Source organism: Lithobates pipiens, unplaced genomic scaffold (assembly GCF_037356315.1).
Source record: "Lithobates pipiens isolate NorthernLeopardFrog02 unplaced genomic scaffold, aLitPip1_a1.2 Scaffold_27, whole genome shotgun sequence".
Classification (NCBI taxonomy): Eukaryota; Metazoa; Chordata; class Amphibia; order Anura; family Ranidae; genus Lithobates; species Lithobates pipiens.
The window spans coordinates 32,912,943-32,939,776 of NW_027507788.1; the positions used below are offsets into that span (position 1 = coordinate 32,912,943).

Below are 26,834 nucleotides of genomic sequence, written 5' to 3' on the forward strand. Positions count from 1 at the left end.
GGAAAACATGGCCATACGCCTGGCTTGAAATTTCTTGCCTACGTTCATATGTACAAATGTACAGTGAACCAGCACATACAACTTTTTCTTCCTAAGGTGTTTATTCAATATGGACCTACTGTATTTAACACTTAACTGTTACATGAATGTTGAGCTTTTTAACCAGTCCACTCTGAACACCATGCACCTTGACATTTACCTCGTACGTCCCACTTGCCTCCAGGCGGAGAGGACTGATAACAAAAGAACAGTCCTTTTCAGCAGCATGGGTCGAACTTATGTGGGCTCTCTGGTCATGATGACTCAGAGGTAGCAGCTTGATGCCACTGTGCCACAGGATGGTCATGTACGCCTGGGGTCCAGATGGTGCCATCCTCCATTCTATGTCAAGCCGTTGATTGGCAGTCAATCCGTCAATGGTGAGATGGCATGGAATCACCAATCTGGAGCTGGCTCTAGCCTCCAGGTGGTTTTATAGAGGCTCAGCATGGGACAATGTTACTGGTTGGTTTTGCTTTATTGCTTGGAAAGACCCCAGTGATTCTTTGTCCTCAGGCAATGTCTGTTCATTCACAGGCAATGTCTCTTTTTCATCCGCAGTCACTTCTTGGTCTTCATGTGAAGTCACTTCTTGGTCTTCATGTGAAGTCACTTCTTGGTCTTCATGTGAAGTCACTTCCTGGTCTTCATGTGAAGTCACTTCCTGGTCTTCATGTGAAGTCACTTCCTGGTCTTCATGTGAAGTCACTTCCTGGTCTTCATGTGAAGTCACTTCCTGGTCTTCATATGAAGTCACTTCCTGGTCTTCATATGAAGTCACTGCCTGGTCTTTATTTGCAGGTACTGCCTGGTCTTCATTTAGAGGCACTGCTTGGTCTTCATTTGCAGGGAATATCTGTTCTTCATCCCTGGTCTGGATGGTAGACGTGACTGGGCGGGAAAACACGGCCATACGCCTGGCTTGAAATTTCTTGTCTACGTTCATGAGCAGAGAATATGCATAAAACAAATATCAAAGAGGTCATACAAATGTACAGTGAACCAGCACATCAAACTTTTTCTTGCTAAGTTGTGTATTCGATATGGACCTACTTTGTTTAACACTTACCTGCTACATGAACGTTGAGCTTTTCAACCGGTCCGCTCTGTACATCATCCACCTTGAGGTGGATCTCGTACGTCCCACTGTCCTTCAGGCGGAGAGGACTGATAGCAAAAGAACAGTCCTTTTCAGTGGCATGGGTTGAACTTAGGTGCACCCTCTGGTCACAATGACTCAGAGGTTGCAGCTTGATGCCACAGGATGGTCATGCACGTGGTTGCGGCTGGTGCCATCCTCCATTTTGTGTCAATCTGACGATTGCCAGTCACTCCATCATTGGTCAGATGGCATGCAATCACAAATTTGGAGCCGGCTCTAGCCTCCAGATGGTTGTACGGAAGCTCAGCAATGGGCAATGCTACAGAAAGAGAACAGTGGTTAACCACATGTCGACTGGCTCCTGTACATATACGTCGGCAGAATGACACGGCTGGGCAAAGTAACGTACCTATACGTTACTTTGAATTTCCGCCGTGTAGGCGCAACGCCTGCTGTAAACTCCATGACCGTGTGCTCGCCGGGTGCTCGCGATCGTGTCACAAAGCTGAGCGTTCTGCCTAGTGACAGGACACTGATCGTCTGCTCCCTGTCATCGGGAGCAGCGATCAGTGTCGTGTCACTGCTAGCCCATCCCCACCACAGTTAGAACCACTCCCTAGGACACACTTAACCCCTACAGCACCACTTAGTGGTTAACCCCTTCACTGGCAGTGACCTTTTTACAGTAATCAATGCAATTTTATAGCATTGATCGCTGTATTAATGCCAATGGTCCCAAAAATGTGTCAAAATTGTCCGATGTGTCCGCCATAATTTTGCAGTCACAATAAAAATCGCTGATCGCCGCCATTACTAAAAAATAAAAAATTATTATTAAAAATGCCATAAAACTATCCCCTATTTTGTAGGCACTATAACTATTGCTCAAACCAATCAATAAACGATTTTTTTTACCAAACATGTGTCGAAGAATACGTATCGGCCTAAACTGAGGGAAAAAACTTTTTTTATATATTTTTGGGGCATATTTATTATAGCAAAAAGTAAAAAAAAAAAAATGTGTTTTTTTTAAAGTTGATGCTCTATTTTTGTTCATAGTGCAAAAAAACAAAAATGCAGAGGTGATCAAATACCACCAAAAGAAAGCTCTACCTGTGGGGAAAAAAGGACGTCAGTTTTGTTTGGGAACCATCTCGCACGACCGCGCAGTTGTGATTTAAATTGACGCAGCACCGAATCGTAAAAAGTGCTCTGGTCTTTGGCCAGCCAAATGGTCCGGGGCTTAATTGGTTAATAGTGAAACATTTCCCAAGTTATAATATATAACATCAAAATCAATAAAAAGAAAAAATGTAAAACAGTTTTTTGTGGACCATAGATGTATCTGACATTCCTGGGTTTAGATACTTTAATCCTTTCGCTGCTAGGGATGTTTTTCAAATTTTTTTAAATTTTTTTTTTTTACACATTTAAAAATGATTTTAGGCCCGAAGAATAATTAAAACCTTCAAATCATTATTTTTTTTTTAAAAACGGACACCCTGGAATGTAGAATGATGGTAGTTGCAATAGACCCCTGATGTCTCATCTACTATCCATCGATGCCTGAAACTGGAAGTGATGTTATACATGTCGCTTTCTGGGTCCTTTGTGGTGTGGGGAGATCAGCAAATAGGTGTTCGCTGGTCTCCCTCCACTCCACCCACGTGACACCAGGTGGGACAGAGGAACCCAAGAAGCTCGGAGGAGAGCACATATGTCGTGGCAGTAAAAGGCTAAATAAAATTGCTAGGATCTCATGGTTTGCCCAGCCCTCCTGAGCGCCATTCTCCTGGCAGGAGAAAAGCAGCGCCAAAAATGCACCTGAGGCTTTGTCTTTATAAAAGCGTTTAGATGCATCAAGAACTTGGCCGTGAATTGATTTCATTGGCCACAATAACAATTTATTGTGTCTATTGAAATGAATTAACGTTCAAGCGCCTAACACGCATTTAGGCAAGCCAAGATTTTTTTTCTGCCAAAATTTTGCTGCTCCATGAACGTGTTGGCAGGAGCATGTTACGCCCTAAACATGCTCCCATAGGTGAACTTATCCTTTAACTCGGAACTAAACCCTCCTCTCTTTTACAGCCAAGGAAGCTGCCATCTAAGCCCTCTGTTTGAACTGCAGTTGCCATGGAGCTGCACATGCCATCCGTTATGGTGCCAGTCATCTGATGGATTGACAGTTCGGTTGAGAGGAGAAGCAAATGTGACAGTTAGCATTGCCTTGTATGTAGCTGTGTTGGGAAGCTATTACATTTATTGGCTTTAGTTCCACTAAGGCTAAAACTCGTACACGGGCGATATCCGTATTGCTGGTATTTGAGTCCCTTTGCATTGCACTGTAAATACAGCTCTGCCAATAGGAATGCTGTCAGCCAACCAGTGACTCTAGTTGATTAAAAACAAAGGGGATAAGATGGCGCAAAGGACCAATCACAGCAAAGTCTCTTATGCCGTGTACACACGATCAGATTGTCCGGCGTACTTAGTCCGCCGAAACACATTTCAGCGGACAATTCGATCGTGTGTGGGCTTCAGCGGACTTTTCCAGCGTGAAGTCCGGTGGACTAAGAAAGTATTTTTGCACTCCAATCTTCCCGTCGGACTTGGGTTTCAGCGGACAATACGTTCGTCAGTATGCTAGTACGGCGGACTAAGAATGACGCATGCTCAGAAGCAAGTACGAAAAAGGAAGCTATTGGCTACTGGCTATTGAACTTCTTTTTTCTAGTCCCGTCGTACGTGCTGTACGTCATCACGCTAGCAAACGCCGGACTTTCTGTGTGGTCAAGTCTGTTCGGTAGAAAGTCCGCCGGATTATCCGTCGGATTGTATGTCGGACTAGGTAAGCCAGACAATTCGATCGTGTGTACGCGGCATTAGAAGTAATAAAAGGGAGGGGAGACAGGTAAAGAACCCCCGATAGGCTCAATTCACAAAGTTTTAGCATAAGAACGAATGATTTTTAAATTTAGCCAATTGACTGTAATTTATAAATCGCATAAAACTCCATTTACAAAGCCTACATTTCAGGACAAGGAAGCGTATGTTCAGAAAAGTGTCAGTTATTTTCACCTAAGTCCCTTAAAAAAAAAAAAAATGGTTAAATGGCTAAAAATAGCACCGCTCATCTACATATCCAAGATTGTTTATGTAGCGTTCGCTCCTGAAGAGCACGCGTTATGTGTTTTGTCATTTAACTTTTCCTGGAACCACAGTTTGGTTTTGGGTTTAATTACTCTAAATTTTGACCTCGGTACCAGTCTGGCTGGACTGCAGGGTGTTCTGCCTGACCATAGGTGGCGCTGTCATCTCTGGCAGGGTCAAGAACGCAGTCTAATTGGGTGCATTAAGGGTTTACTCTCTCTCAGAACCAGCCCAGTGGGAGTGTCACTCTTGCTGTGCATTCTGGGAGAGGGTACTTAAAGCCCTTGTACACACGGTCGGAGAATCCGTCGGAATGTGTCCTATCGGACCGTGTTGTCGGATAATCCGACTGTGTGTGGTCTGCATCGGACTGTTTCCATCGGAAAATCCGTCGGACCCAATTTTCCAACTTGTTGGAAATATTTTCCGGCAAACTGGTCCGATCGGACATACTCCGATCATGTGTAGAGAATTCCGATCAGTGCCACGCATGCTCAGATCAAATACCTACACCAAAGCTATTGGCTACTAGCCTGAACGTAGTCCCGTCGTAACAAAATAACGTCATCACGTTATGTACAATCGGATTTTCCGACAACTTGGTCCGACCGCGTGTATGCAAAAGTTTCGGACACAATCCGTCGGACAAAATCCAACGGATTTGGTTGGCAGAATGTCTGACCGTGTGTACAGGGGCAAAGAGGGAGTCCACCCAAAAAAAATTATTAAAAGCCAGCAGCTACAAATACTACAGCTGCTGACTTTTAATAAAATGGACACTTACTTTTCCTGGAGTCCAGCGATGTCGGCAGCTGAGGCACATCAATTACTCGGCACTCGGCTGCTGCCGCCGCCATTCTCTGTGAGGGAATCAGGAAGTGAAGTGTTGCGGCTTCACTTCCCAGTTCCCTACTGCGCATGCGCGAGTCGCGCAGCGCAATGAGAATGCTCTGCGCTGTCTCTGGGACCCGTGTGTGTCCCAGTAGACAGCGTGGCGGGACAGGAAGAGGCATAGATTACTTTGGGAGTATATGCCCGAAAGAGGGTGCAAATACCTGTCTTAGACAGGTATCTGCACCCTCCACCCCCCTGAAAGGTGCCAACTGTGGCACCGCAGGGGGGGAGGGTTCTGATGAGCGGAAGTTCCACTTTTGGGTGGAACTCCGCTTTAAGGTGCTGACGTCACATGCTTTGGGGTTCCGGTCCAGAAGTGCTTTCTGGCTGTTTGGTCCTTGTCCTCCTGACCAGCCCCCAGGACTCTCATGGCCTGGGGTGCGGATCCACCCGACTACAAGTCTAGCCCGAGGCAAAGAAACTGAAGGAAGGATTCAGAGGTGGTCGTCTCGGTTTGTGGAGAGGCCCAGCAACTGTGAAGGTTTCTAGGGGAGGACTCTTCGGGAGAGGGCCATGCAAAGGTTGGCTTCTCAGCAAGAGCCTGGACAAGTTGAAAGGCCCCAAGTGAATCTGGTCTCGTATGGTATCGCTGGACCGCCTGCAAGACACTGGTACCATACGAGGGTTTTCTGAGTTGTCTACATCTTTCGGGTCTGTTCAAGTGTTATACAACAAGTCTGTGGTAGAGACTTTAACCAAGTGTTCTACAACAAGTCTGTGGCAGAGACTGTATCTGATTGTTGGCTTCTAGGCCTGGTGAGTGAAGGACTATCCGATAAGGGTGAGGATCCAGCTGTGAATGGCTATTCTCTGGATTTCCTAGTGTGAGAGACTTTTCCTATTTGACTTAGCACTAAGAGTACCTGGACTGTCCTACCTAAACCCTCTAACCCTATGTTGAGAGACTGTGTTCGTTAACTATTTTTGCAAATAAAAATCCCTCTGGTTTGGATCTGGTGTCAGTCTCTACAGTTATTGGGCCATCTACCTTGGGAAACCCCTAGACCAGCCTTTCTCAACCTTTTCAACACAGAGGAACCCTTGAAATAGTTCTCTGGTCTCGGGGAACCCCTGCTAAAAATTAGAAATCTACAACTCATGATACATTAGTGTGATGGTCAGTGGGAAGAATGGTCCTTACACTTGTGGTCATTGGGAAGAATTATCTCCTTACAGATAGCTAAAAAGATCAATGGTGTGAGTGGGAACTTATCTGAGACTGAAAGGCAGAAATTGCCAAATGCTGAAGGAACCCCTAGCAATCTCTGGAGGAACCCTGGTTGAGAATCATTGCCCTAGACACACACGAGGTCAGGAAGGTAACGGTAAGCCCAATTAAATTAGCTGCTCCTTCGGGGGTCAGTGATACATTTACATAAAAAAAAAGCAGAGATTAGAAATTATTATAATTTTTGAAGAACCCCGGTAGGCTCAATTTACAAAGCTTTAGCACAAGAAAGAACAAGTTTTAAATATAACCAATTGACTATAATTTATAAATCACATAAAACTCCATTTACAAAGCATATAAATCAGGGCAAAGGATTCCTATGTTCAGAAGAGTGGCAGTTATTTTCCCATAAGTCTCATGAGATTTGACAAAAAAACCTGTTAAATGGCCTTAAAAGAGGATCACTCATCCACACATCCAAGCAGAATTGCCAATTTTCATGTTTACCAAAAGAAAAAAAAAATTTGAAATGAATATATGAGTTTACCTGTCCCCAGGTGCAAAATGCACAGAAAAAATTAGCAGCTTTATTTAAAAAAAAAAAAAAAATCACATTCTCAATCTTTATCATAAAGATGATGATGAATTGTAATTAAAAAAAAGTCCCACAAATCTGGATCACAAATATAATAAATGTAACTCAGAAATATATACAGTATCTCACAAAAGTAATTACACCCCTCACATTTTTGTAAATATTTTCTTGTATCTTTTCTAGGGCTGAAACGATTAAGCAATATTATCGATAATGAAAATCGTTGTCAACGATTTTCATTATTGATTAGTTGGTCCGCACCATGTGATCCGCAGAGTGGGCCGCGGCCTTATGAAAGACCGCGGCTTCGGCCTAGCTCCGGAGCTGGCGGCCATCTTGGTACACCCGGTGGCGGCGAGCTGCGCGCTGACGTCACCCCCAGCGCGGCGTTCAGCCTGTGTCAGCCCAAGTGAAGGAATTCTGGAGGAGTCACGCTGGATGCCTTGCATGCCCTCATTCAAAACTTTTATGCAGGTACCACTACATTTATTACCCAATCTAACCTAATAACAAACTACTATTTATTTGATAGTAGCTAGTTATTATCTAATCCTATCTATGCCTTTCCACTTGCTTGGCACAGCCACATTGTTCATTTAAATAAAAAGGCACAACACTATCTCCCCCCAATAAAATGCAGCTTATGACAAGCATAAAAACATAGTATATCACTGACGTTTTGCGCCAATAGGCATCCCGGGACTCATCACGGCGGTCTGTTTGGAGGAACTTTGATCAGTGGTGAGCTTGGCGCATCATCAGTGATATGCTGACTATGTTTTTATGCTTGTAATAAGCTGCATTTTATTGGGGGGGGGGGGGGGGAGATTGTTTATTTAAATAAAAGGTATAACACTATGTGGCTGTGGGGGGCGGGGATAGCGTTATTTTTTTTTGCTGATCCGAAAATTGATCCGATCCGTGACTCTGATGCGAGGAACGATCCGATAGTTTTTTGATCCGTTGCACCCCTAGTCTGCACCTTCCCCCCCTGCCGGTCCGTTAGAATCCTGTGTATCCTCCCGTGTCCTACGCATGCACCACGTCCATGACCACGCAGCTACGCCTGCTTGTATTCTCCACCCAGCTGACGTCCTGCCAGCAACGTGCCTGCGCTGCTTTCGGCTCCTCCTCCCCCCTCTACCCAGCAGCCTTCCAATAGACCCGCCGCAGAGCGCAGGAGCGTTAAGCCCTTGCGGGCCGCTTTCCAGCGCTGCCGTGATTGGAGGTTGTGCTCTGCACATGCGTGCATCCATCTCCCGGCTTTGGGGTGCCCTTCGCTCCATTTGGAGGAGTCGGCCGAGTCACGTGTGTGGGGGGTCCAGACTGAGACTCCGCCCCAAACCACCCCGGCACACCGAGGAGGAGCCGCTGTCACCATGAAGGGGTGAGAAAACCCGAGACACCGGAGGGGAGCACTGAGAGGAGGTGGGGCAGTGACACCATGTGAGAGGGGAGGAATGTGTCATCTATACTAGGGGGGACACGTGTGTGTGTGTGTGCGCGTATATAGTATATATACAAGCATGTACTGGCCATAGGGACTATAGGGAGTTTCCCGGTGGGCCGATGGCTCAGTGGGCCGGTTTCAGTGACAGGCATCGCTGGGGGGGGGGGACTTTTGAGGCTAGAGCCCCGAATCTGGGGCCCATAGCCCCGAGTCAGTCCAGGAGTCCCCAACCACAGGGTCCTGACCCACTACCAGCCCTCTTTCTGGTGACCCTGATGTAAGGACGGGCTCTCTGGTGACCCTGATGTAAGGAGGGGCTCTTTGGGGACCCTGATGTAAGCCGGAGGCTCTCTGGGGACCCTGATGTAAGCCGGAGGCTCTCTGTGGACCCAGATGTAAGGGGGGGTCTCTCTAGGGACCCTGATGTAAGGCAGATGATCTCTAGGGACTCTGATGTAAGAGGGGCTCTCTGGGGACCCTGATGTAAGGGGAAGGCTATATGGGGACCCTGATGTAAGGGGAAGGCTATATGGGGACCCTGATGTAAGGGGAGGCTCTCTGGGGACCCTGGTGTAAGTGGGGGGTTCTCTGGGGACCCAGATGTAAAGGGGGCTCTCTAGGGGCCTTTTTGCGCAATTGCGTACAGTTTATATACTGTTTTTTGCGTGTTTGCAAAATTAAAGTGGGCCGGTCTGGATGAAGTCCAGCGCCAAATTTTTGTACCAGTCCAGCCTTGTGTGTGTATATATATATATATATATATATATATATATATATTTCTCCCCTTTTTCAGTTTTTTTTTTTTTTTATCCGATTAATCGATTGTGAAAATAATCGTTAGTTGCAGCCCTAATCTTTTCATGTGACAACTATGGGCGTCCGCAGAACTTTTTCCAAGGGGGGGCATCATTTTAAGGCCACTCATGCTCCGCCCCTTTTCAACAATCTCATGAAAATCTTTCCACTAGAAATACATATGTGTTATATAACAGATAATTAATTTTCACTTGGTATTGGAAGTTACTCTGGCGGCTGTGTTTCATGCCCATATAGCCTAGAGAATGGACATCTTTTTACATTGCAATACATCTGTTGTGGTCATATTTTGAGCTCATACTGTCACTGTATAGGCTGTTTTCATCAAGATAAAAATATGGCAACAACAGATGTATTGCAATGTTAAAGATGTACATTCTCTAGGCTATATGGGCATGGTACGCAGCCACCTGAGTAACCTTGCGGACGCCCATGCTTTCAAAAACCAGCCTCACAGCATTATTATACCAGCCCAACAGCATAACGTCATTATTTTCTTGTTCATGAAAGGGAAAACCATACATTTTAAAGCATATTTGATGAAGAGCGTATTATATATAGATATGAAATCTCATAGGGCTTATAATATATATATATATATATATATATATATATATATATATTCAAATTCCAGTTAATAGTGGTAAGTGATCAATCATCAAGGGGGACCCCAGGAACCCAGAATGTGGGGGGGGGGGCACCTTCTGCAGAAAGAATACTCTAAGGTAAGGGGGGTGGGTTACTAACATAAGGAGGAAACCCTTTATATCAGTGCCCCTTACATTATCACATTCACTCCCCCCTTACATCAGTGACCCCCCCCCCCCCCCGACTGGCCTGGCGGTGCTTTCACTGACCTCCTCTCAGGTACACTGTGCAGGGCTTAGTCAGTCGGCTCCAGCTTGGTGGCTCTGGTTTTATCCTATAGTCTCCTGTCCACAGTCCACACAAGTCTGACTTTTCCCATGACCCCCATCCCGGCGGTGCTCCCACTCTTGACTCCTCTCCAGACTCCCTCAGAGACTGCAGACATGCTACAGGAGATGGTCAGAGACTGCAGACATGATGCAAGAGCTCAATGCAGCCTCACCAGGGCCCATCAAATGCAGCCTCACCAGTGCCCATCAAATGCAGCCTCACTGTGCCCACCAATGCAGCCTCACTGTGCCAACCAAATGCAGCTTTACTGTACCCATCATTACAGCCCCTCCTGTGCCCCATGTCCCAGTCTGCAGTCCCTGTCTGTGGGAAGGTGTGTTGTTGATGCTTGGTACGGTACCTTGCGTGCCAGCAGGATATCCATGACGGGCAGCAGCAGGCAGGGTCTGTTCTCGTTTTGGATGGGGACGGTGCTCCTTCCAGAGGATCTGTCTGCTGTGAGATGGAGTGGTCCCTGGCCACCTGCACCTTCAGCCATCCTCATTTTCCGGCCCCAGTCAGCCTGTCCTCTGGTCCTGGGGAAGCGGAGAGCACTGGGTGGGAGTTGGAGAGAAGAAGGAGCCTACTAGAGAGTAGAGAGTACTGGCGGGGTTGGAGAACACATGGGTGGGGGCAAAGAGCGAGGGGGAGTGGAGATCACAGGGGTGGGGAGCAGAAAGCGCTGGGGGTGGAGAGTACTGGGGGGGTACAAAGAGCAGGGGGCTGGAGAGCACCAGTGGGGGCCAGAAAGAACAGGGGTGGAAAGCACGGGGGACTGGAGAGCACTATGGGGGGTAGAGAGCACTGGTAGGGTTGGAGAGCACATGGGTGGTGGCAAAATGCAGGGGTGGAGAGCACGGAGGGTAGAGAGCACTGGGGGGCTGGAGAGCACAAGGGGGGCAGAAAGGACAGGGGTAGGGAGAATGGGGGGCTGGAGAGTGATGGGGAGAGCTGAAGAGCTCTAGGGGGGGGGGAAGAATAGGGGGGAGAGCATGGGGGGAGCACTGGGGGGAGTGGAGAGCACTGGAGGAAGTGGAGAGCACTGGGGGGGAAGAACAGGGGGGAGAGCACTGGGGGGGAAAGAACAGGGGGGAGAGCACTGGGAAGGAGAACAGTGGGAGAGCACGGAGGGGGGAGGACTGGGGGAAGTGGAGAGCACTGTGGGGGGGGGGGCACTGTGGGGAGTGGAGAGCACTGGGGGGAACAGGGGGGAGAGCATTGGGGGGAAGAGCACTGGGGGGGAAACAGGGGGGAGAGCACTGGGATGGTGGCTAGAGAAGTATGGGGAGAGCTGGAGAGCAGGGGGGGCAGGAGAGTGTGGTGCTGGAGGAAAACACGGGGGGGCAGGAGAGTGTGGTGCGGTGAAAAAGCACTGGGGGAGCAGAAAAACAGGGGTGGAGAGCACGGGGGCTGGTGAGTACTGGGGAGGTACAAAGAGCAGGGGGGAGTGGAGAGCACCAGTGGGGGCCAGAAAGAACAGGGGTGGAAAGCACTGGGGACTGGAGAGCACTATGGGGGGTGGAGAGCACATGGGTGGGGGCAGAATGCAGGGGGAGTGAAGAGTACAGGGGTGGGGAGTGGAGAGTGCTGGGGGGGAGCCAAAAAGAAAAGAAGATGGGTGGAGAGCACTGGGTGGGGGCTGGAGAGCACCGGGGGGCAGAAAGAACAGGGGTGGGGAGAATGGGGGACTGGAGAGCACTGGGGTGGGGGCTGGAGAGTGATGGGGAGAGCTGAAGAGCACTGGGGGGAATGGAAAGAAGAGGGGGAGAAAGAACAGGGGGAGAGCACTGGAGGGAGTAGAGAGCACGGGGGGGGGGGGAAGAACAGGGGGGAGAGCACGGGGGAGAACAGGGGAGGAGAACGAGGGCAGAGCACGGAGGGGAGAGGACTGGGGGGAGTGGAGAGCACTGGGCAGGGGGGAACAGGGGGGGATAGCACTGAGGGGGGAGAGCATTGGGGGGGATGGGGGGGGGCACTGGGATGGTGGCTAGAGAAGGATGGGGAGAGCTGGAGAGTTGGGGGGCAGCAAGAACAGGGAGGAGAAAACTGTGAGGGGGCAGGAGAGTGTGGTGGTGGAGAGAGGGGGGGAGAGTGTGGTGGTGGAGAGAGAGGGGGGAGAGAGTGTGGTGGTGGAGAGAGAGGGGGGAGAGAGTGTGATGGTGGAGATAGAGGGGGGGAGAGTGTGGTGGTGGAGAGAGAGGGGGGAGAGAGTGTGGTGGAGGAGAGAGGGGGGGGGCAGGAGAGTGTGGTGGAGGAGAGAGGGAGGGGCAGGAGAGTGTGGTGGTGGAGGAGAGCACTGGGGGGGGGGGGGGCAGGGAGCACAAGGTGAACTGGGGACAGTAAAATAAGTTGGATAGGAGAATCGGCAGGGGGCCCCCTGCAGCCCCCCCTCGATCCTCCTATCCAGGCACTGTGGCACATAGGGCGGGCTGTACCTGCAGCATCTCCTTCTCTTGACCATAGTGCTGGATGGCTCTGTTGACTGCAGTCGCTCTGTAACATGGCCCCGCCCCCCCCAGACCGGCTCGTGTGATGGGGGAACGTTGATTCTCTTTACTATCACACAAGCTGGTCTGAGGGGGAGGGACTGTGTTACAGAGCGGCCGCCGAACACAGAGCCATCCAGCGCTCTGATCCATAGGAGCCAGAGAGGGCGGAGGATGCAGCCGCCAGCGGACAAAAAAAATGAAAAAAAAAAGTGAAAAAAATGCAGCATGGTGGCGGCTACGGCAGACTCCAGCGGGGGCACTTGACCCCCCTTGCCCCCTGCTGCGGACGCCTATGGTGACAACACTGAAGAAATGACACTTGTCTACAATGTAAAGTAGTGAGTGTACAGCTTGTATAACAGTGTAAATTTGCTGTCCCCTCAAAATAAATCAACACACAACCATTAATGTCTAAACCGCTGGCAACAAAAGTCAGTACACCCCTAAGTGAAAATCTCCAAATTGGGCCATATTAGCCATTTTCCCTCCCCGATGTCATGTGACTCATTAGTGTTACAAGGTCTCAGGTGTGAATGGGCAGCAGGTGTGTTAAATTTGGTGTTATCGCTCTCACACTGCCTTCTGTATTGAACTGAACTGTAATTGTGCTGTCCCCCCTCTACATTGTAAAGTTCCACGTAAACTGTTGGCGCTATATAAATCGTGTATAATAATAATAATACTGGTCACTGGAAGTTCAACATGGCACCTCATGGCAAAGAACTCTCTGAGGATCTGAAAAAAAGAATTGTTGCTCCACATAAAGATGGCCTAGGCTATAAGAAGATTGCCAAGGACCTGAAACTGAGCTGCAGCACAGTGGCCAAGACCATACAGCGGTATAACAGGACAGGATCCACTCAGAACAAGCCTCGCGGGGGTCCACGAAAGAAGTTGAGGTCACGTGCTCAGCGTCATATCCAGAGGTTGTCTTTGGGGAATAGACCTATGAGTGCTGCTAGCAGTGCTGCAGAGCTTGAAGGGGTGGGGGGGTCAGCCTATCAGTGTTCACACCATACGCCGCACACTGCATCAAGCTGGTCTGCATGGCTGTTGTCCCAGAAGGAAGCCTCTTCTAAAGAAGATACACAAGAAAGCACACAGTTTGCTGAAGACAAGCAGACTAAGGACATGGATTACTGGAACCACGTCCTGTGGTCTGATGAGACCAAGATAATCGTATTTGGTTCAGATGGTGATAAGCGTGTGTGGTGGCAACCAGGTGAGGAGTACAAAGACAAATGTGTCTTGCCTACAGTCAGGCATGCTGGTGGGAATGTCATGGTCTAGGGCTGCATGAGTGCTGCCGGCACTGGGGAGCTACAGATCATTGAGGGATCATTGACATGAATGCCAACATGTACTGTGACATACTGAAGCAGGGCATGATCCTCTCCCTTCAGAGCCTGAGCCACAGGGCAGTATTCCAACATGATAACCACCCCAAACACACCTCCAAGATGACCTGAAGGTAAAGGTGATGGACTGGTCAAGCATGTCTCCAGACCTAAACCCTATTGAACATCTGTGGGGCATCCTCAAACAGAAGGTGGAGGAGTGCAAGGTCTCCAACATCCACCAGCTCTGTGATGTCATCAGAATAGAAGAGGACTCCAGGGGCAACCTGTAAAGCTCTGGTGACCTCCATGCCCAAGAGGGTTAAGGCAGTGCTGGAAAATAATGGAGGCCACACAAAATATTGACACTTTGAGCCCAATTTTGACATTTTCACTTAGGGGTGTACTCACTTTTGTTGCCAGCGGTTTAGACATTAATGGCTGTGTGTTGAGTTATTTTGAGGGGACAGCAAATTCACACTGTTATACAAGCTGTACACTCACTACTTTACATTGTAGACAAGTGTCATTTCTTCAGTGTTGTCATATGAAAAGATAAAACAAAAGATTTACACAAAATGTGAGGGGTGTACTCACTTTTGTGAGATACTGTATATATATATATATATATATATATATATATATATATATATATATATATATATATATATATATACATATATATATATATATATAAAAATGTATATATCTTTTTTTAGTAGAGGCCCTATAGAATAAAATGATGGGTTTTGTCACATGGTATTTGTGTAGTGTTTTTTCAAATGTAAAAAATACACTTTAATTAACCACTATAAATTATTTATATATATATATATATATTATACTGCAGCAGGTCGGCACGATCCCGCAAACCATCGTAGCTATATGCCGATCCCTTTAAGTGAAATAGCAGATGAACACGCGCACCCGCTGCAATGAACGCTGGCCACATGCGATCGTGGGCACAAGAGGCAGAACAGGGACATATGTGTGTGTGTAAACACACATCCCAGATCTGTGAGGAGAGGCAGATTGTAAATTCCTACAAGCTGGGAACCACGATCTGTCATTTCCTCCAGTCACTTCCATCCCCCACAGTTAGAAACAAACACATAGGGAACACATTTAACCCCTTGATCTCCCCCTAGTGTTAACTGCTACCCTGCCAGTGACATTTTCACAGTAATCAGTGCATATTTATAGCACTGATCGCTGTCGCTGTATAATTTTTAATGGTCCCAAAAAAGTTTCAAAAGTGTCTCATCTGTCTGTTGCAATCCTGATAAAAATCCCTGATTGCCGCCATTACTAGTTTAAAAAAAAAAAAAAAAAAAAATGCCATAAATCTTTCCCATAGTTTGTAGATGCTATAACTTTTGCGCAAACCAATCAATATACGCTTATTGCGATTTTTTTTTTTTTTACCAAAAATATGTAAGAGAATATGTATTGGCCTAAACTGATGAATACATTTTAACATTCTTGGGGATATTCATTATAGCATAAAATTTCAAAATGTTTTTTTTTTCAAAATTGTCTTTTTTTGGTTATAGTGCAAAAAATAAAAACCGCAGAGGTGATCGACCGCGCAATTTTCAGTTAAAGCGACACAGTTTCAAATTGTAAAAAGTGCTCTGGTCAGAAAGGGGGTAAAAATCTTTTGGGGCTGAAGTGGTTAAGTTAACAAAAAAAATTATATATTTTTTTATATTATACAATCATTTTTATTTATTTTTTATCTCCTGGAGATATATATATATATCTTTTTAATACATATCTATCTTCTCCAGGAGGTAAAACAAACAAAAACAAAATACAAATAAATTATAATATATATACATATATATATATATATATATATACATATATATTTTTATATATATATATATATATACATACATATATATATATATATATATATATATATATATATATATATATATATATATATATATATATATATTTTTTTTTTTTTATTATTATTATTTATTTGTATTTTTTTATTTTTTTTTTACCTCTTGGCAGTGTATTTAATATATATATATATATATATATATATATATATATATATATATATACATATACATATACACACACACTTTCCATTATATATATATATATATATATATATATATATATATATAATCTCCAAGAGATAGTAAAAAAAATTACAAGTACATTTTAATAACAATTATATATAATATATATATATATATATATATATATATAAATATATATATATATATATATATATATATATATATATATATATATATATATATTCTCCAGGAGATAGTAAAAAACATTACAAATAAATTATATTTTAATATATATATATATTTCCACTATTGAGAAGAAAAAAGTAGGGAGAAATCAGTTACCATTTACCACCAATTTATCTTGGGGGAAAAAAAAATAAAAACACAGTATAATCCTTCTGGTTACTAACAGACATCAGAGCTACAAAATTATGTTCAGTCATTACCAGCAGTCACTAAGGGGTTAATGAACAATGAGCTCAGCCTTTCATATATTAACAAAGTGACTGTTAGTTTTGGCCAACTGACAAATCTATTTTTAGCTGAGCTCAGTGCATTTTGCAGCAGTGCGGTTAAGCGAGGTGCAGCCTACTGCCATTATGACATCACAGAGGAGAGATTTCTGAGCTGTTATAAAAGAGCCTTCAGTGCTGGCTGTGTGTCAGTTGGAGTGAGAGTCTCAGAGCAAGAACATACGTGTGGAGTTCTTCCTGGCAACTCTCATTCTAGTTACAGAGCGAATATTCAGATTCTGTCTGATTATATAAGCAGTATATATATTATATATATAGTATATATAGATATATATTAATTTCTGTGTCACATTTCCAGATTATTTGTGACACATTTATAAAAATGAGCCTTTGGAAAGTGATTGTCGCTTTCTATTTCCTATACGCAGCATGCTGTATAGGAAATACAAATGCTCACCCGGTATATAGACGCATTGATGGTACAGCGGGCACCAAACTGGTGATCCCGTGTGAGGTCCCCGCTGACCATCGCTTTAGTTCCACCAACATCAGGATTGAGTGGGGGTGGTCTCCGGAAGACGGAGGCGCTCCATACACACCAATCCTGAGTCGTGATCTTGATGACCTGCTGAAGCAGCAAAGCAGGAAATATTCTATCCATCCACCACCTTCCGATAAAGCGGATTGCTCCATATTGATGGAACCGGTCCGCAAAACCGACAGCGGGACCTACGAGGTCCGACTCATCGTGGACGAGGAACCAAGACAGCCCTTCATGAAATTCTTCGTTCATGTGACTGGTAAGTGTTAGAGGATTTGGTTTATTGTTCATTCTATAGGGGGGTCTTCTCCTGCTGTGGGAGGGGGGTCTTCTCCTGCTGTGGGAGGGGGTCTTCTGCTGTGGGGGGCAAGGTATTCTGCTGTGGGAGGGTCTTCTCGTGCTTTGGGGGTCTCCTTCTGTGGGGGGGGGGTCTTCTGCTGTGGGGGGGCATGGTCGTTTGCTGTGGGAGGGGGTCTTCTTCTGCTGTGGGGGGGCATGGTCTTCTTCTGCTGTGGGGGGGTATGGTCTTCTGCTGTGGGGGGGCATGGTCTTCTTCTGCTGTGGGGGGGCATGGTCGTTTGCTGTGGGGGGGTCTTCTTCTGCTGTGGGGGGGGTCTTCTTCTGCTGTGGGGGGGGGCATGGTCTTCTTCTGCTGTGGGGGGGCATGGTCGTTTTCTGTGGGGGGGGGGTATGGTCTTCTGCTGGGGGGTGGCATGGTCTTCTTCTGCTGTGGGGGGGGGGCATGGTCTTCTGCTGTGGGGTGGCATGGTCTTCTTCTGCTGTGGGGGGGCATGGTCGTTTGCTGTGGGGGGGGGCATGGTCTTCTGCTGTGGGGGGGGCATGGTCTTCTTCTGCTGTGGGGGGAGGGGGCTCTACTGAGGACCAGGCTGGACAGGTATTGGTGGGCTTCTGGGTGATCTGATAACCCTTTCCCTGCCAGTTCTCTCCCCATAGAAGGCATAACTCACATCTTATACCCAGAAATGCCCCACCCAGGAGACGTCTGCCCCTTACATGATGTATTGTATCTCATCATCACTTCTCACACTATACAAATATGTGACATGCGGAGCTCCGCCCACTTTTACATCTCCTCCTCCTCCCTCCCTAATCTGAGCACCGCAAACAAATTGGATATTTGATATTTTTTTCCCGGCACTTACTGTGTTCATTTTAGTATTTGTTTTTCCCGGCCTCCTCTCAGCCAATCGCTGTCATTTGTGGTTTGCAATGCCTCCTGGGAGATGTGTGTCATCAATGGGCGTCGCGTTATTTGTGAACCAGAAATGATGCGATGACCATCCAGCGCCATGTTTAAAAAGGGTAACCAGGCTTTTGTTGCCATAGTTACCAAAGCTTCTTATTCACAGTGAGGGGCAGTGGGGGAGGCGGCTGGAGAATCTCAGCTCTGATTACATACAGAGCCCGGGGGAGGGGACAAGACACACCAATCCTTTATAATAGAGCAGTATGATAGGGGCAGTTTATGGAGGCAGTTTTGATGGGGGCAAGCTTTGATGGGGGAGGTTTTCATGGGGGCAATTTAATGGGGACAGTTTATGGAGGCAGTTTTGATGGGGGCAAGTTTTGATGGGGGGCAGTTTAATTGGGGGCAGTTTAATTGGGGGCAGTTTTGATGGGGGCAGTTTTGATGGGGGCAAGTTTTGATGGGGGCAAGTTTAATGGCCGCAGTTTATGGAGGCAGTTTTGATGGGGGCAAGTTTTGATGGGGGCACTTTATGGAGGCAGTTTTGATGGAGGCAGTTTTGATGGGGCAAGTTTTGATGGGGGCAAGTTTATGGAGGCAGTTTATGGAGGCAGTTTTGATGGGGCAAGTTTTGATGGGGCAAGTTTAATGGCCGCAGTTTATGGAGGCAGTTTTGATGGGGGCAAGTTTTGATGGGGGCAAGTTTTGATGGGGCAGTTTATGGAGGCAGTTTTGATGGTGTCAAGCTTTGATGGGGGAAGTTTTCATGGGGGCAATTTAATGGGGACAGTTTATGGAGGCAGTTTTGATGGGGGCAAGTTTAATGGGGGCAGTTTATGGAGGCAGTTTTGATGGGGCAATCTTTGATGGGGCAGTTTAATGGGGGCAGTTTATGGAGGCAGTTTTGATGGGGCAAGTTTTGACGGGGGTAGCTAAATGGGGACAGTTAATGGAGGCAGTTTTGATGGGGGCAAGTTTTGATGGGGGCAAGTTTTGATGGGGGCAGTTTATGGAGGCAGTTTTGATGGGGCAAGTTTTAATGGGGCAAGTTTTGATAGGGCAGCTAAATGGGGACAGTTTACAGAGGCAGTTTTGATGGTGTCAAGCTTTGATGGGGGAAGTTTTCATGGGGGCAATTTAATGGGGACAGTTTATGGAGGCAGTTTTGATGGGGGCAAGTTTAATGGGGGCAGTTTATGGAGGCAGTTTTGATGGGGCAAGCTTTGATGGGGCAGTTTAATGGGGGCAGTTTATGGAGGCAGTTTTGATGGGGCAAGTTTTGACGGGGGTAGCTAAATGGGGACAGTTAATGGAGGCAGTTTTGATGGGGGCAAGTTTTGATGGGGGCAAGTTTTGATGGGGGCAGTTTATGGAGGCAGTTTTGATGGGGCAAGTTTTAATGGGGCAAGTTTTGATAGGGCAGCTAAATGGGGACAGTTTACAGAGGCAGTTTTGATGGAGGCAGTTTTGATGGGGCAAGTTTTGATGGGGGCAAGTTTATGGAGGCAGTTTATGGAGGCAGTTTTGATGGGGCAAGTTTTGATGGGGCAAGTTTTGATGGGGCAAGTTTAATGGCCGCAGTTTATGGAGGCAGTTTTGATGGGGGCAAGTTTTGATGGGGGCAAGTTTTGATGGGGCAGTTTATGGAGGCAGTTTTGATGGTGTCAAGCTTTGATGGGGGAAGTTTTCATGGGGGCAATTTAATGGGGACAGTTTATGGAGGCAGTTTTGATGAGGGCAAGTTTTAATGGGGCAGTTTAATGGGGCAGTTTATGGGGCAGTGTTGATGGGGGCAATTTAATGGGGGCAAATTAATGGGGGCAGTTTATGGAGGCAGTTTTGATGGGGGCTGTTTAATGGGGGCAGTTTATGGAGGCAGTTTTCATGGGGGCAAGCTTTGATGGGGCAGTTTAATGGGGCCAGCTTATGGAGGCAGCTTTGATGGGGCAAGGTTTGATGGGGGCAGTTTATGGAGGCAGTTTTGATTGGGACAGTTTAATGGGGGCAGTTTTGATGGGGCAAGTTTTGATGGGCGCAAGTTTTCACGGGGGGGCAGTATTGATGGGTGCAATTTAATGGGGGCAGTTTATGGAGGCAGTTTTGATTAGGCAAGTTTTGATGGGGGCAGTTTTGCCGGCGGTATTACAAAAAAACGACTTCGGGAAAAGTAAAAATCCTCCCTTGCGGCTTCCTTACTGCAAGTGAGAATTGCTCATTTGTGTCTAGAGGAGGAGGAAAGTTATATTTCCCCGGATCCTCCAGCAGATGGCGCTCCCCTATGCTCCTCCAGTGGACAGTCCCTTGGCCTGTCCAATGCAGAGGAAGTGAGGGGAAATCTATCCAATGGGGACACACACAGCAATGTTTTATAATAGGTTGGGGAAGATTTTGATCCTTTGTTAGGTTTTTATTGGGATGCCCCCATTGGGGAGAATTGTCACCACTTCCTGTTCCTGTGATCCTGGTCCCCAGTACAGGAAGTAAGAGGAAATGGACGACTCTAACCTTCCCCTGCTCTATAAAAAAAAAAATGTAAAAGACCTGATTTGTCCTAAATTCATAGCCAATTGGATGAGGGACATTTGGAATAGATTTATAGTCATGAATGGAAACTGGTTTGTTGAATATTATAGCTCATTATTTGGACATTTAAGTGAATTTCCTTTGTTTTTATTTCATCAGATCCCACGTCCACTGAGACTGCCGAGACCGAGGCCATCAAGAAACACCAAAGAAATATGGAGACGCTTTGGCAAACCCCTCCAGATGCTACCTCTGACGCTGTGTATTACGAGGCAGAGGAGACCCCTCCAGTCTCTTCCACTGAGGAGGTCGGGGAGGACCCCAACAACGTAGAGGTAGAGGCGGAGACCCCTCCAGTCTCTTCCACAGAGGAGGTCGGGGAGGATCCCAACAACGTGGAGGTAGAGACGGAGACCCCTCCAGTCTCTTTCGCTGAGGAGGTCGGGGAGGACCCCAACAACGTGGAGGTAGAGACGGAGACCCCTCCAGTCTCTTTCGCTGAGGAGGTCGGGGAGGACCCCAACAACGTGGAGGTAGAGACGGAGACCCCTCCAGTCTCTTTCGCTGAGGAGGTCGGGGAGGACCCCAACAACGTGGAGGTAGAGGCGGAGACCCCTCCAGTCTCTTCCACAGAGGAGGTCGGGGAGGACCCCAACAACGTGGAGGTAGAGGCGGAGACCCCTCCAGTCTCTTCCACAGAGGAGGTCGGGGAGGACCCCAACAACGTGGAGGTAGAGGCGGAGACCCCTCCAGTCTCTTCCACAGAGGAGGTCGGGGAGGACCCCAACAACGTGGAGGTAGAGGCGGAGACCCCTCCAGTCTCTTCCACAGAGGAGGTCGGGGAGGACCCCAACAACGTGGAGGTAGAGGCGGAGACCCCTCCAGTCTCTTCCACCGAGGAGGTCGGGGAGGACCCCAACAACGTGGAGGTAGAGGCGGAGACCCCTCCAGTCTCTTCCACAGAGGAGGTCGGGGAGGACCCCAACAACGTGGAGGTAGAGACGGAGACCCCTCCAGTCTCTTCCACAGAGGAGGTCGGGGAGGACCCCAACAACGTGGAGGTAGAGGCGGAGACCCTTCCAGTCTCTTCCACTGAGGAAGTTGGGGAGGACCCCAACAACGTGGAGGTAGAGGCGGAGACCCCTCCAGTCTCTTCCACTGAGGAAGTCGGGGAGGACCCCAACAACGTGGAGGTAGAGGCGGAGACCCCTCCAGTCTCTTCCACAGAGGAGGTCGGGGAGGACCCCAACAACGTGGAGGTAGAGGCGGAGACCCCTCCAGTCTCTTCCACAGAGGAGGTCGGGGAGGACCCCAACAACGTGGAGGTAGAGGCGGAGACCCCTCCAGTCTCTTCCACAGAGGAGGTCGGGGAGGACCCCAACAACGTGGAGGTAGAGGCGGAGACCCCTCCAGTCTCTTCCACCGAGGAGGTCGGGGAGGACCCCAACAACGTGGAGGTAGAGACGGAGACCCCTCCAGTCTCTTCCACCGAGGAAGTCGGGGAGGACCCCAACAACGTGGAGGTAGAGGCGGAGACCCCTCCAGTCTCTTCCACAGAGGAGGTCGGGGAGGACCCCAACAACGTGGAGGTAGAGGCGGAGACCCCTCCAGTCTCTTCCACCGAGGAGGTCGGGGAGGACCCCAACAACGTGGAGGTAGAGGCGGAGACCCCTCCAGTCTCTTCCACCGAGGTGGTCGGGGAGGATCCCAACATCGTGGAGGTAGAGACGGAGACCCCTCCAGTCTCTTCCACTAAGGACATCTACGATCAAGTTGTTAAAAGTGGCTACCTCCCATATATGATCGTACCCCTTGTAGCCTGTGTCCTGGTCGTAATCATCGGAGTCCCTGCAGGACTTTACTTTTGGTAAGTTATCGCACATTCTTCATAGGTTTTCTCAATTACACTTCATGCTATCACCCACTGTATCTGAGCCCTCCCCCCTCCCAATATTTACCACTTTGCCTATAGGTGGGCAGTTGATCAGACCGAGGCGGTGTGTTTTCTGTACTTATTGCCCGGGGTTTAGCAGCACAAGCCCCTTACTGGTCATCATGAGATTAAAGCACCTCTAATGCCCCCCCTTACACACAGTCGGACTTTCCAACGACAAAATCCGTCGGATTTATTCAGACGGATTTTGGCCCAAACTTCTCTTGCGTACGCACGGTCGCACAAAGTTGTCGGAAAATGCGATCGCTCGGAACGAGGTGACGTAGAACACGTACGACGGGACTATAAAGAGGCCAGTAGCCAATAGTTTTTGTCTCGTAATTTATTCTGAGCATGCGTGGCACTTTGTCGGTCGGAAATTGTCTACACACGATCGCAATTTAAAATGATCGGATTTTGTTGTCGGAAAATTTTAGATCCTGCTCTCAAACTTTTTGTGTGTCGGAAGTTCCGACGGATAAAGTCAGATGGAGCCCACACGCGATCAGATTTTCCGACAACACAATCCGATCGCACATTTTCCGTCGGAAAAATGGGGTGATGGCGTGTGACTATTTATTTTCTATCAATCGCAGATTTAGGTGGCATCGCCTATTAATTCTGAAGATTATTGCTGGTTTATGGACACATTCTTATAACATTTCTTTCTTTATCTCAGTGGAATTAGGTGCTGCAGGTGTCAAAGAAAGAGGGACAGCGTAACCAGCATGGAGGAGGGACTATTAGAACTGGGAGGAGGACAAAAGATGGAAGTCAGTAAAAATCTGCTAGAGAGAGAAAAAGTGGAGATGCAAGAAAAACTGTCAGGGAGGGAAGAAGAACTGGCAGAAACAAAAAGAGCCCTGTCACTGAGAGAGAAAGAACTTGCGGAGACACGAGAAAAATTTTACAACAAAGAGCAAGAATTTATATCAATACTCTCAGAGACAAGAGACAAGGTCATCGAGCTTGAAGACCAACTATCAGCGATGACCAAAAAATTTGCACAAACGGAAAAAGAACTGGCAGAGAGCAAAAAGAACAAAGATGCCAGATAAAAAGATAAATGACACAATAGAGGTATATCAAGAAAAATCGCTCGTTGTCAGCTGAATGAATAGCTGACAAAAATCAAGGCCCAAAATCAATATCGGGCCTTTATCTGAGCATGCCCTCAACATGGGGGGTGTTTTGGGGTAACAACATGGGGGCAAGCTGCTTTCGGGGAGGGGAGCCCCTCTATCCCAAAGCACCCCCCATGTTGAGGACATGTGGCCTGGTATGGTTGGGGGTGGGGAGATGCAGGGGGGGGGGGAGGGGCACCCCCATGTTGAGGACATGTGCCCTGGTATGGTTGGGGGTGGGGGAGATGCAGGGAGGGGGAGGGGGGAGGGGGACGGGCACCAGCAATGTTGAGGACATGTGGCCTGGTATGGTTGGGGGTGGGGGAGATGCAGGGGAGGGGAGCCCCTCTATCCCAAAGCACCCCCCATGTTGAGGACATGTGGCCTGGTATGGTTGAGGATGGCGGGGATGCTGCAGCTGCCATCTTTGGTAAGGGAATCAGGAAGAGAAGACTTGAGCCTCCGGAACCATACCAGGCCACATGCCCTCAACATGGGGGGTGCTTTGGGGTATGGGGCTTCACTCCCCCTAAGTATCTTGTCCCCATCAACATGGGGGCAAGCTGTTTTCGGGAAGGGGGAGGGGAATCCCTCTATCCCAAAGCACTCCCCATGTTGAGGACATGTGGCCTGGTATGGTTGGGGGTGAGTGGGATGCGGGGAGGGGCGGGGAGGGGAGGGGAGGGGGGAGGAGGAGTGGAGGGGATAGAGGACCATATGTACATAAACTGACCGCTCCATGCTTTAGATAGATGAACACAGACACACAACCAAATTAGGAGAGAGTAGATCGCACACACAGATTATAGGATGAGGCCGTACTACAAACATACATCCAACATTAGAGAAAGGATGACTAGCATCCAGTAGGGTAGCTTAGTGTAGTTAGTGTAGGTCCTGCCCTAGAAGAGTCTACCTTGCCGTGGTGGGCAGGCTTGGAATCTCTTGGCCAAAAGTGTGTCAGCGAATGAGCGATCACCAGATCTTCACTTCTGGCCAATTGATTTTACCAAGGGACTCTTGGTTTAATCAGAGTATATATAGTTGGAAAAGGAAAAAAAATGCGTACAGATCCATAATTACACTTTCATAAACACGCAATAAAAATTTGGTATATTTACATTTGAATTGCTTCCTCTTTTATTTCATCCTTTCATGGCCGGGGGAGGGGTATTACCACTTGGATGAACAGGCCACACTTTCAAGGCTGGAAGGGGCTCTATGGCTACTTCCATTTCACTTGGATGTGTATAAGGTGTTTATGTATTAACATTAGGGGTGCGCATCTTCAGTGGTCTCACCATTCAATTTGATTATCCTGTCCGCGATTCGATTCGATTCCACGATGCATCACGTTTGATACCCAAGTGCCTATAGAGAAATATAGAAAGAAATATATTTATTTTCAAAAAAATGACACAGTATTTGTGAAAAGATCACTAAGACAAGATATAAACCATTAATGAAATAATAAGAATAATAGAAAAGTTATTGTAATGTAAAATATATTATTATTATTAGAATTGCACTTACTGAATAAAATATATGTGCCACTGACTGTGTGGCCTGCGCTGCCGCCAGCCTGAGCCAATATATTATTGACACAAATTAAATGACAACGTATCCCATTAGTTATGGTTTTATGACTATATGTCATTGTCTTAGTGATTGATTCACATCACACAACTTCATTGGATACCTTTTTGTATGATTTTAGTTATTGTTTTTCTCATCATCACACGGCCTCACACATGCAATGCATGCCATGCGCAGCCATGATGCCATGCATGGGCATGTGTGGGGCAGTGATGATGATGAGCAAAACCATAAATCATCAAAGGAAGCCATGAAGTTGTGATGTGAATCAAATCAATCACTATGATAAGACCTACCATAAACCAGATTTCATTACATGGCATGGTCACTTTTATGTTTAGGTCCACCATCATTATTATTTATAATGACTAGTCATAATTTGGCATTTTTTTTCACTGCAGTGAAGTCCACATGAATGGTGGTGCATCAGATATATTATATATACTACTAGTAGAGTTAAGCACCGTACACACTATCAGATTGTCTGCTGAGTTTTTCCTTCAGATTTACCAAAACCATGTAGTAGAAGGGCCTGCCTGATTGCATACACATTGAAACTCCTAAGGTTTGACCTCATATTATATGGTTTTGGTAAATCTGAAGGAAAAACTCAGCAGACAATCTGATAGTGTGTACGGGGCTTTATATATACTCAGGGCTTTATTTCACAGAAAATAGGTACAGGAACTCAACCGCCTCTTACCCTCCACTGGATGATCCTGCCCCTTTAAAACGCTCCCACTGTTAGTAGAATTTGACCACACCCACAATTTGATGAGATTTGGGGGGTGTGCGTGTATTCAAATTCCACCAACAGTGGGAGGGTCTTAAAGGGGCAAGATCATCCAGTGGGGGTGCCGGCCTCTGCACTGTACCTTGGGCAGGGCTGGACTTACCATTGGGCTTGACTGGGCTCAAGCCCATGGGTCCCGCCCAATAGGGGGCCCCGTGGGCCCCACCGAGATACATAGCTGAGTGTACTCGGCTTGGCTCACAGTCACACCCAGTCCCGCACTATGATGGACATAACTATATAAATCGTATATAATAATAATAATAATAATACTGGTCACTGGAAGTTCAACATGGCACCTCATGGCAAAGAACTCTCTGAGGATCTGAAAAAAAGAATTGTTGCTCCACATAAAGATGGCCTAGGCTATAAGAAGATTGCCAAGGACCTGAGCTGCAGCACGGTGGCCAAGACCATACAGCGGTTTAACAGGACAGGTTCCACTCAGAACAGGCCTCGCGGGGGTCCACGAAAGAAGTTGAGGTCACGTGCTCAGCGTCATATCCAGAGGTTGTCTTTGGGGAATAGACCTATGAGTGCTGCTAGCAGTGCTGCAGAGCTTGAAGGGTTGGGGGGGTCAGCCTATCAGTGTTCACACCATACGCCGCACACTGCATCAAACTGGTCTGCATGGCTGTTGT

General features: G+C 47.3%; 1 protein-coding gene across 1 annotated transcript in view; it reads right to left on the reverse strand.

Moving 5' to 3' along the window:
- LOC143932941 (N-formyl peptide receptor 3-like) overlaps positions 1–26,834 on the reverse strand; it is a 66,099-nt gene that overhangs the window by 23,321 nt on the left and 15,944 nt on the right. The window contains exon 2 of the mRNA XM_077455876.1: positions 25,106–25,175. Within this exon, the coding sequence (XP_077312002.1) occupies positions 25,106–25,155 (50 nt within the window). The 5' untranslated portion in view covers positions 25,156–25,175. The remainder of the gene's footprint in view (positions 1–25,105; positions 25,176–26,834) is intronic.